The 12,375-nt window shown below is 31.4% G+C and overlaps 1 protein-coding gene across 1 annotated transcript; it reads right to left on the reverse strand.

Moving 5' to 3' along the window:
- Positions 1-4,260: 4,260 nt before the first annotated feature.
- LOC112092223 (zinc-finger homeodomain protein 5-like) lies at positions 4,261-4,975 on the reverse strand. Its single transcript, XM_024167770.1, has one exon. It carries the CDS (start codon positions 4,910-4,912, stop codon positions 4,313-4,315), a length of 600 nt encoding a protein of 199 aa, XP_024023538.1. The 5' UTR covers positions 4,913-4,975; the 3' UTR covers positions 4,261-4,312.
- Between the last annotated feature and the right edge of the window lie 7,400 nt (positions 4,976-12,375).

A 12,375-nucleotide genomic window follows, 5' to 3' on the forward strand; every position in this document is an offset into this window, starting at 1 on the left:
TCTAGTGTTTGGAAACCAACCCCATTAGATTTGTCCACAAATTTCATGGCTACAAGTGCATATGTTGCATCATATGGTTGATATCTTTGATTAAAAAGATGCCAGTAGTTCAATGTAGTGTGTCTAGGCTTTCCACAAATTTTATAATTGACTTCAATTTTGTCTTTTTGAAAAAAAGTTTCGGTTGCCTTGCTTTCTTTGTGGTGAATCGAGTGGCTTCTATCCAGAATGATTGAAGCCTCTCCCTTTCGAATTATTATTCTTATTTTGAGCACAAAAGTCAACACGATCATCAATAGAATCTTAGAAGAACAAAAGGAACTATGTAAAGATTCATATTTCCATTATTTTGAAGTGTTGCAGGGTATCATTATAAGAAGTTTCAGAGGATTCATAATTTTTAGGGAAATTTTTACATTGTCTTTGGTGGAGTGGAAAAGGGATGGGAAAGAAATTAGTGGAAGAATTTTGGAGAGTAAAATGAAATTTTGGGTTGTTTGATAGAGAGAAAATGAAAAAAGAAAGAAAAATAGAAATTCATGGGGCCCACTAATTTTTAATCCTGCCACCTTTGAAAAGAAAAAATAAAGAGCAAAATTTGACAAATAAATAAGGTGTAAAATGACTATTTTCACTTTAATCATTCATCATAGTTTTATATGTGTCGGGATATTATTGTAAAATGCACTATATTTGATATTTTTTTCACTTTTCTTTCTCTTCTCTTAAAAAATGAGAGAAAATCAACATTTTACCTTTTATTGTTGGGAATGGTGTCCCAGCATGAGATGTAATAGGATATTTATATTTATAGCTATTCCTATCATAAAAGTAGCAAGCATAAAATATAGAAAGTATCACTCTTATTATTTGTCAGAAAGTAAGTTATCCGATTACTCAATCCGTCAAGATATTGAAAATATTTCATAATATTTCTAATATAATATTTTTCCTTTTACGTCTCATGGATTTTGTTTCAAATAAAATTCGGACGTTGACTTTTGGGCTATCCACCATTAATGTGCGTCTCAAAGTCCAACACTTAGTTTATACATAAAAATGACATGAATAAATATGATAAGACTTTATACGTGCTATGGGGTGTTGGAAAAATAGCATTATGAGGTGATGTTTTGAGGCTTAATATTGAGTTGGACCCATTATGTGTTAACGACGAAACAAGGTGATTGAGAAAAACTGACATTTAAAACGCACATCTTTGATTTAAAAATTGTTGTGAAGTTTTAGTTTCAGAATTAAGTCACGATGTAATTCTTGTAATAAATATGTTTGTCAAGCCATGGAATAAAAGCCTTTAAATGTTAGAAGTAATTTAGATTGATTTCGGTAAAGGAACTAAGTGTCTCCTTCAGTATGAAAGGAATCCTCCTCTCCTAATTGAGACACACCGAAAGATCATAGCTCTTTGTTTCTCAGACATCCTCTTCTCTACTCTAGTGTTCTAGGATTCAGCGTTATAGAGTTCAGAGTTATTTTCAGTTTGTTTTACAGAAAACAAAGAATATTGGACCTAACTCAACCTAACAAACCGGTTTGTTAGGAGAGGATTGCCCTCACCTTATTAAGTGGATCATGCTAATATCTTCAGCCAATGTGGGATTCTAATACGCCCCTCACGTACAGTGTAGACCATGCCAAACCGCTGCGCATAAGTCGATATTGGGGGACCTGACATTGTAAAACTAGACCTGCTCTGATACCATTTTACAGAAATCAAAGGATATTGGGCCTAACTCAACCTAACAAAATCGGCTTGTTAGGGGAGGATTACTCTCACATTATTAAGTGGATCATGCCAATATCTCCAGTTAATGTGGGATTCTAATACGCCTCTCATGTACAGCGCAGACCATGTCAAACTGCTGCGAATAAGTCGATATTGGGAGACCCAACATTGTAAAACTGGACATGCCATTTTACAAAAATTAATAGATATTGGGCCTAACTCAACCTAATAAAACCGGCTTGTTAGGAGAGGATTACCCCCACCTTATTAAGTGAATCATGCCAATATCTCCAGCCAATGTGAGATTCTAATAGTTTGCAATATGTAGCTTAGGGGTGCGCTTTGCTGCTTGTAAAAGTTGTTATATCCTGAGAGATGGACACTATAAAAACCTCTTGTACCGATACTGAGGGGTGAATCTGCTTTAAGGACACCATGTACTGAAACTCGGTCCTCGACTCTTTCTTATCGTTCTTTCCGTCTACCATTTTGTTCGATATTACTATCAGAATATTGTATATATATTTATTTGTTTCAATTTCGGTTTCTTTAATTTACTGTTTGTTCCAATTTCTCTTGTTCATTAATTTGTTCATCCATGTTTATTTTCTAACAAGAGGCACGGTCCAAACATATATACTTCTTTTATGCAATCAAACTTATAATGAACATTTTTTGCAAGCGTGACGATAGTTTTATTAACGATAGAGGTTTCGTGTAAATTTTCGTTCAATGTCTTGTCGCTTAAGAGTTTGTATGTTGTATTACTAAGGGCTAGAAAGTACTTGATCATTCGAGCGTTACTTGTAGCGAGTCTAGTAGGAAGATCATTGTTCAATGCATCAACGAAAGAACAACAGGAGGTCAAAGACAAAATGAAAAAAAAAAAAAATGAAGCTAAGAAAGACAAGGCGGTTGCCCTACAAAGTAGAGATGCAAGAACAGGCCGGCTCAGCCTGGTCCGGCCCGTTCTCTTTAGGCCTACCACGCGGACTGCGGGCCGGGCCGGCCCGTATAAGAACGACCACGTCCCAGTCCACACCACGGGCCAATTTTACGTGGGCTAGGTTGGGCCATGCCACAGGCCAGGATGGGTCGTGCCGCGGGCCAAGATGGGCCGTGCTATGGACCTTGAATGGGCTGGCTCACTCAAGGCCCATCTTGGCCCATCTAAGCATGCAATTTTTAATTTTTAATTTTTAATTTTTTACTTGTGAATTTTTAAACAAGTTAACAAATATATAAGTTTAAATAGTCAATAGAAATATGAAAAATGATATTTTATTTACGATTACCTCATTAAATAAACACCTTTCTAAGAAAAATCCAGTGAGACAAAACCTTAATAAGGAAAAAAGAGTACAATCATGATAATTATACATAAGATGTTTACAAAATTACTAAAAAAAAAAACATGAAGATATTATGGGCCTAGATGAGCTAGGCTGGGCCGGCCCATTATGGGCCTAGACGGGTCGGCCCAGCTCGGCCTAAGCCGGCCTGGTCCATGAGCCAATATATATTAGTCCAGCCCAGCCCACTAATATTTATGAGCTGGGTTGTACCTTAAATAGTGACGGATCGTGTCGGCCCGACCCGTCGCTGTGTCAGGATGGGCCTGGGCCGGCCCATTGTTGCATCTTTACTACAAAGCCAAGGAGAACATACCGGGTAAAAAGTACACGTTGCAAATCCTATATGGCAAGATAAGTTGCTCAATAAATTTTTCGTTTTTTGCTATTCTAAATAAAAATAATAACGAAAACTCAAGTCTTTTTTTTTTTTCTTAATAATTTGGAGGTGCTTCTGACAATGTTGTGTCCGACCATGTCGAGACCAACTGTGCCAGCAGAAAGCTGCCAATTAAAAGCCGAGGACTCTATAATATACAACATTTCCTTTTATGTTAAATTGGTTTTGTGCGAAAGTTAGATCAAATCTCATTTTGGTGCATGACTTTTAATAGGTCCCAAAAATAAGTTTTCGATCCATTAAGTTTTCCCTCAGATAGATCTTTAATGCTTCCGGCTCTTAAAATCTCAACCAAAAAAAAAAAAACAAAGAAAAAAAAAGAAAAAAAAAAAAAAAAAAAACACTAACGTTCTTCTTAACAATCAAGACCTAAAACATATAAAACTACAACATTAATTCTTACTAAGCTGCATATGGTCTTCATGCGCTTTTTTGGGTCACGATTTTAACAGTCGAATATATAGAAGGCAAACTTGAGATGATTCGACAGATCGAGAACTCGACTGTTTAAAAGTCAATGACGAAAGTAAAATTTTCTTGTCATATGCTTGAATTCCAAGAGTAGAAGAGATGCATGCATGTCTTAGACAATGAATTATAATCAAATAATTAATTATTGTATTTGTAGACAAGGCACGCGGTTAACAAAACATCAGTTCAATTAAAAATTTACCAAGAAAATGAAATCGTAATTATCAGATCATGAGGAATGAAAACTAAAGAGGTAATTAATAACACTCAAACAGTAATAGACGTGCATATAAATTACCAAATCACTGAATAAAAAAAAAGAAAAAAAGGTTATTGATTAGTCTATTGTGTGAGAGAAGAAACAATGCCAGTAGATAGAGAGGAATTATTATTATTATTATTAGTAGAAGAGGAAGAAGATAGACTCTTGTGGTTGTGCATCCACACCTTGAAGACTCTCCTACTCACACCAATTCCTCTGCAGAAGCTCTCGATTTCGTCGTCGGAAACCGGAATATGATGATCTTTATTCCTCTGCAGCCTCCACCCCAGCTTCTCCGCAAAGGCCAGCATCTTCTGCTTCTGATCTGCCGTAAACTTGCTCCTCGCCCGCTTATTATTACTATTATTATTGTTCTTGTTGCTCACCATTTGCTCTGCACTAGAATTTCTGGTAGTGTTGTCATGAGCAAGCGGTGATGACATGAAGTAGTGGTGCTTAAATGGTTTGGTGAGCTTGCGGTGGAAGTTGCGGTGGCAGCGGCACGCAGCGCAGTGGAGATCCGCCGCGCCTCCTCCGCTGCCAAGAGTGAACTCGCCGCAGCCGTCGGTGGCGTAGCTCCCGAGGCTGGCCGCATGGTTTCTCAGGCACTCTCTGTACACGGCTACTTGCTCAGCATTATCATTTGTCTGCTCAGCATCATAATTGATATCCTCCATCATTTCTTTCTCTCTGTATCTCTCTCTCTCTCTCTCTCTCTCTCTCTCTCTCTCTCTTTTACATGTACATCTACTGAGACGCCGACAGAAACGCTTGAATGACGATAACGGTTCTAGATGCATGCAATTATTACAATTTATGCATAGTCAAAACCACCAGACTTTGAAAGCGCGTTGTATTTACAATTATGTTTTACTGTTATTATTATTATTATTACTATTTTAAGAAAAAGCACTCATTTATATTTTATTGGTGTCATCTTATTAAAACAACTATAAAAGAAGGGGCCAAATAGATGTTAGTGGTGTTTCTAGACTGTAATCAAGCTAACTAGCTTTTCTCATTAACCTCTTATGTGTTTTTTTATTTATTTATTTTTTAGGGTCCTGATTCGATTTTTTAATTCGAGTTGATACGTGACTTTATGTGAGAGCTTTTTACTGTAGTAAAAAAATTAGATGTAACTGTTTTTAAAAGTTTTTTATTGTAACAAAACTCAAATTTTAAACTTAAATCGGTAAAACAAACGAGCCTTAGAATAGACTTGTGATTTCAAAAATAAGAATCCGCTCATTGTAAATTGTAAATAAGGAATTCTCATAGTTGTGCAAGAGATTTATTTGTAGTCAGAAAATTACACAGCTCTCATGATAGGAAAATTAGTAAAACCTCTCCTTTTATATGTTTTGAAAATATTCTCTCTCTTTTGATACTAGATATAGTTATTTACATAAAATTTTAATAAATTCAAATTGATCGAGTTTTTTTTTTTTTAATGAACGATCATATTATCCTTCAGAAAAGCAGAGTTGTTGTGCTCTTTGATTTTGCAAACAAAACAGAAAATCTCTGTTTGCGCTTTTCCTCTTTTATTATTATTTTTTATTTATTGTAAAGGTTAATTGCGTTGTTACACCTTGAATTTATCAGCATTTTGTATTTTACATCCCAAACTTTTAATTTTATTAAATTAAATTAGAGTGTAAATTTATAAATTTGTTGCAATCGTACAGGTTTAATAGCTAACAGATGTCAATCAATGGACAGAAATTGCCCAAGACTTTTACACAAATACAGGCCCAAACTTTTTATTGGATGGCAAGTTGCCCTCCCCAAACTTTTTAAATTTTGGCATTTCTCCCTAAATGTCGTCTATTAATTGACGTTTGTTTGTTTTTTCTTTTTTATTAGATTGTATTATTGTAAAACTTAAGGTCTAAAAATTAAAAGTTTGTAGTACAACATGCAAATGACGATAAATTCAGGGTGCACAAGTGTAACTTGTTTTAATATTTTTTTTTTCTCTTCCTAATGTTGAGCTGATTTATTTGTAGCTTAAATACTTAGAAATACGACAATCAAAATTATTAAATTTTTTTTTTTAATTTGAGGTGAGAAATTTGAACTCCACAATATGAAAGTGTGTGTGAGAATTTACCGCTAACTTGTGCCTGCAACGGTCAACAATTAATTATCTTGATCTGTAATAAAATGCTCATTATATGTAAATTTAGCTAAAAATATATTTTTGTGTAATTTATAAATCGCAAAAAGTGTATTGTTATTCCTTCCTAGCAGCCGCATATCAAGTTTATCTCTCTACCTTTGATCTTTACTCTTTTAAATTTAGAGTTAATAATATCATGGATGAGTTAAGTTAAATAGATTTGGTCCAATTAATACTAATTACTCTCATAATTAAGACATCACCTGTCCAATTAATACTAATTACTCTCATAATTAAGACATCACCTGAGCCTCATGTGCTACGTTCCGTTTAATTTTTATCAATTCCGTCGTGGAGGTATTATTAGTGAAATATTTGTTACGTTGAATGCCAATAATATATAATTTAAATTTTATAAGATAAAATAAGACAACTAGTATTCTTGAAGGTCAAAATAGAAATTAACCCACAAAACGAAGAATATCCCAACCCTTTGCGTTGGAAACAATGGCACATTTGTAAAAAAAGGAACAAGTGGAGGTCCAAAGAGAAGCTTGGTTAATGCATCTTTAATATTCGGGCCATTTATTTTATTTTATTTTTATTTTTGCTGAGTGTTCCATTTAATCGGTTGGACTTGGCCAGGATGAAATGGTGCAATGTACGAGACTCGTTTAATTCGTTGATTCGAGTTTTTAATTTGAATTGATATGTAACTTTATATAAGAATTTTTTAATGTAGTAAAAGAGTTAAATGTGACTGTTTCTGAGAGTTTTTTACTATAACAAAACTCAAATTATAAACTCAAATCGATAAAATAAATGGGATTATTATAATTTCTTCAATTTGAATGGAGATAGAGGGGCAAAATAAATAATGCTTGCAAGGTCCATTGAACGGTATGGGTTTTGTCCAATAATTTACGTTGGAAAATGTAGAAAAGCTAAAGTCGTTGGGAATTTCACAACTACCAGCACTAAACAACACAAAAGTGCCCTTGCCAAGAAATTCTGTACACCTCATCTAATGAACACAATGGCAAACAGCAAAATCATACATGTTATAAGATCTATATAAAAATGTGTTTCGTATTATTGCTTTCTTGAAAATGTTTTTAGTTTTTTTTTTTTTTGGGTCCGAAAAATTGCTTTAATTTGAAGGTGTTTAGACGAGTTTTTATTTGGCTTTGAGGGAAAAAAAACTAAGTAAAAATCACCGAATTTAATTTCTCTAAGAAAAAAGGTGTGAAATCATTTTAGAAATTCTACCAAAACTTAAAATGTAAACATTGCTTATTAAAAATATAAATATTTGTTTGAAATTTTTCTAGAACTCTAAAAACTTTGATTTCAAATATTTTACTTTGAAATAATAACTTTAATTAGTTCTCTCCTTTTGATTAAAATCATAATTGAGCAGAGACAATAACACCAACAGATCCTAAAGTGGAGGGGCAAAAGCTACAAAAGTGTTTTCTTTTTTTTTCTTTTTTTATTAAAAAAGCACTTTTAACCTTAGCAACTAATACAAGTTACGTCAATATGGTGTCCTAAAATATTATATCATATAGAGGCACTACTGGAAAAGGAATTATTCAGTACATCAGGTGTATCACGTTATATTATTTATGTAGTATACTTGTTCAATGAGATTATATCATTTAGTACGCCCGTTCAATAAGCTTTTCACTTTTATTTTTCTCTTTCCTAATAGGGCATTGAATATCTATTAAGAAAGAGAAAAATAAAAGTGAAAAACTTATTGGACGGGCGTACCAAATGAGAAAAATAAAAGTGAAAAGCTTATTGAACGGGCGTACCAAATAATACAATCTCATTGAACAAGTGTACCACATAAATAATATGACGTGATACACATGGTGTACTGAATAATTCCTCATACTGGAAGCAAGTTCAATTGAACTGCGATTTTTGGAGAATTTCTCTCTCATGTACCTACGGTTGGCACCATATATGGGTAAACATCACTAAATTTTCTTTTAATTATAATTAATGCAAATATGGTAATTATATTATTAAATATTTTTTTGAAAGCATTTATCAAATAAAATAACACAAATCTAGTAATTATCTAATCAAGTAAACAATCCTATTACGATTGAATAATTAAGTAATCGAAATTCTAATACATATTGAATTAGTAATCATCTCACAGTAATTTAATTTTGATTCAGACTACTATAAATTACTATTACATAATGATAATTAATTCATGGTCTTTTTTACTCTCTACACTTTTTTTTAAATTAAAATTTCTTATCATAAAAACCCCGTACATAAAATGACAAAAGAGGACAGTATAAATAACATATAATTAAATTTTATTGGAAAAAAAACTAATGATAGAGAATTTTTTTATTCTTCCCACATTATCCCCAAATTATAAACTATTACTATAATGATATTTATAATAAAATTTTAATTTTCACCTTTTAATGATTATTCTAAAAAATTAGATTGAGATATGATAAATTGTTACTTGTTGTATGATGATATTTTTTCTATATTTTTTCATTTCGCGTTTATATCATTTTTAAGACAAATTATTTCACTCTTTTTTTTTTCTCTCATATTAATTTTTTTCCCTAAATTGTTTTTTTAATTTATAAATATAAAATTCCTCATCAGTTAGTAGCTTATGGGTTCGATCATGTAGGCGATCAATTTAGTTGTAGGAAGTGTCTGAGCGGAGCTTCTTCAATTTGAATTGATTCATGATTCTAATAGAGCTGCAATCAATCCCTTATTGAACTTGAAAAAAACAATGCTTCATGTCCAAAATTTCAACCAAAAAAAACAAAAAACAGAGAGAGACAAACGATAATATTAAAATAAAAAGTAAAATGATCACGAAATAATAATAGTATGAAATTAGTTAGGGGTAATTTGGGAATAATATGGGTGTGTAAAAAGTAAATCTAATCGTTTAAAAATTAAGGTTGTGTGTAGTTAGCAAGAGTGTGGAGAGTAAAAAAAAAAAAAAAAGAGTGAATATAACCACCCTGAATTCATTTACTAAGATTTCTCTAGAATTAATAATGATTTCATATCTTAAATAGCTGTAGAGAGTGAAATTTACAATTAAATTTATATTGTAGCCAATGATTAAATTTAGATGATTGGCGAGTTAGTAGCATAATTGCAGTAAATAAAGTATGTGGAAAATAAGTAAAGATAAGAGGCACGCAAAAATTTATAGAGCTTCCATGTAACCGATGTGTTACATCTTCTGCAGGGTTTTAGATTTTCCAGTACAACTAAATATGAGAATTACAATGGTTATTGAGAGCAAGAAAAATGAAGAAAAAGAGGGGAATCAAAAATATGGGGAGAAAAAAGAAAAGAAAGGAGAGGAAAAATATAGAATAATTTGTTGAAGAAGGCATCTAGGGCTCTTGGAATCGTCTGAATGCCTTATCCGGATGTGTTGAGCTGCCTTTGTAAGCCTCAATTCATTGTTTGTTTGGATAAGCCTCCCAACTCAAATGGAATTCTTGGAAATAAAATAAATCCCGTTTTGAGTGTGGGATTTATCTTTTATGGTCGTGATCCTTTGTAGATATTACGACATTTTGTAATTAATCCTTATCTCATTATTGTTAATTAATTTGTTAATTTGAGATAGGCTATTCGCGCCGACCCACAACTCATGACTTGTATACGATCCGCGACTTGTGACTTTTTTCAGGAGCTGTCAACTTCTTGAATTGATTGCATTCTCTAATGACATGTGTTGGCATGTGTATGGTGAGAGATGAATAATGAAATATGTTAAATTCTACTCTATTGGCAAATTTAAAATTATGTTAAATTTTTTTCTACAAACTTAAGAACTAACAAGGAAATCTGATGTACGTATATAATTTAATCTAAAACAATAACAAATTAATTAATTAATCTACATTAATTTTAAACCAATAATTAAGCATTTATAAATATTTGAAACCATCCACTGTAGATGTTCCGTGATTAACATATTTTTTTTACTAACAGATCAATGCACACAAAAAATCATATAGAAGCACAAGAGTGTCATTTCTCAACAAACAATAAATCAACATGCACAAGAAAAAGTTAGAAAGATCACCATAATTGTGCACATTGCTTGATCATAAGTTAGCTCTAATACTAATTGTTGTTGACATATTTGTAGAAATGTAGGGTGATAGAATTTATTTATATATCTTAACACACTTTAGGCTAGCTAACTCATATTACTGTATATAATCTATAACTATATTAGAAAAAAGAATGAATTTGCTATTAATGCTCTCATAAAATACTATTCAAAGTTTTAGTCAAATTATTTTGTCTTTTTCTCATCAACTTTTCCTTTTATTACTTGTTAGCTTCCTATTGTATATCTATATATTTTCTCTCCTTTTCTTCTTTTCTTCCCTTATTCTATTGCATCTTTTAACCTTTAATTTTTATGTTCTCTGAAATATATCTCCTTTGAATACTTTTCTTACATTTATTTAAAATATTATTTTTTAATTACCCATCTAAAATATTCTTTAAAATATTACAGTTAGTTTCCTTTGTCCTATAAAGTGTTCCTATATCAACAGTGATTCTCAAAATACTTTTTTCTTTTTGCTCATTAATATGTTTTTTGTTAAATCTATCTTTTTTTTTTTTATGTTGTCCCTACCTAAATATTTTTTCATGTACTCCTCTCAGATATTACTGCATCACAAGTGACCTTGTTAATATATGCTTTTTAAACAATTTCTCCATTGAGCTATTTCTCTTAAATATGTATCTAATCTAAAATCTTTTTCATACATCCTTTTTAGTTAATTTTTCTCAAATGTGTCCCTATTTAAAGATCTCTTTTCTCTCGCCTTAACAAATATTATTTTCTAAAATGTATTTTCTAAATATTTTATTATCTAATTTTATCTTATTATTTTTATCTTTACATCTACTATATTGTATGTGTTATAGTTAGATTCGATTAATTTAATTATTATTTTTATCTTTACATCTCCTATATTTATATGTGTTATGGTTAGATTCAATTAATTTAATTATCACGTGCATCACATGTGCTTTTCAACTAGTAATGATAGAAGGATGAGCGCACCAATTTGGAGATGATCAAGCGTCCAAAACAATATCGAGTTTTAATAGAATGATTTTCCTTTCAAATCTGGTTCCAATGATTAAAGTCGTATGAGCACACGTAGAATTTTTGGCTTATTGAATCCTCAAGAATGAACGAGTTGGTACGAACCCTCAGCCCCATTTATTTCACGATTCAGGTTTAAAATTTGAGTTTTGTTATAGTAAAAATTTTCAGAAATAGTCACATCTAATTTTTTTACTATAGTAAAAAGTTCTCACATAAAATTACATTTTAACTCAAATTAAAAATTTGAATCAGCGAACTAAATAACCCTTTTAATTTCCTCGAGTGAATTGGTAGTCAAAATCTGACGCTATTTTTACGGGTTAGGTTTATTTTTTTTTCTATAATTATTTTTTCTTAATAAAAAAATAATGAATTTGCGTCAATTGAATTGTTATATATCAATTGACGAAAATTTAAAATGTGCGCGACATTATGTCATGCTAGAATATTTATACATCTAAACTATAATGTTTTCCACGTATCCCTCTCAATATCTCTTATTATATGCCAGCTGGACATGGGGTCAACTTCAGAATCTGATCTGAATTCATGAACCCAACAAATTTGAGTTAATTAGCATTGTTGAAATAAGTAACGCCAGTTGTTTAAGCAGTTTCATGCATTTATCAATCTTAGCATTTGAGCATCAAATCTAACTAATATCACCTTCTCTAAATATACTAGTTGCGGAGCTACGTATTTATTTTCTTACAATATTTTAATTTTAATTTTCTTGATTTAAAAGTTTAGCTTAGTAAAAAAATATTTAAGCATACACACATTTAAAAAAAGAAAAATTAGCGGCGAAAACTATACAGTAAATTATTTATAGAGTACACATGAAAAAAAATACTTGAGAG

Source organism: Morus notabilis, unplaced genomic scaffold, assembly GCF_000414095.1.
Source record: "Morus notabilis unplaced genomic scaffold, ASM41409v2 Scaffold172, whole genome shotgun sequence".
Taxonomy (NCBI): Eukaryota; Viridiplantae; Streptophyta; class Magnoliopsida; order Rosales; family Moraceae; genus Morus; species Morus notabilis.

Coding starts and splice junctions, on each gene's coding strand:
- LOC112092223 (XM_024167770.1), bottom strand. CDS start 4,912: ATGATGGAGGATATCAATTATGATGCTGAGCAGACAAATGATAATGCT.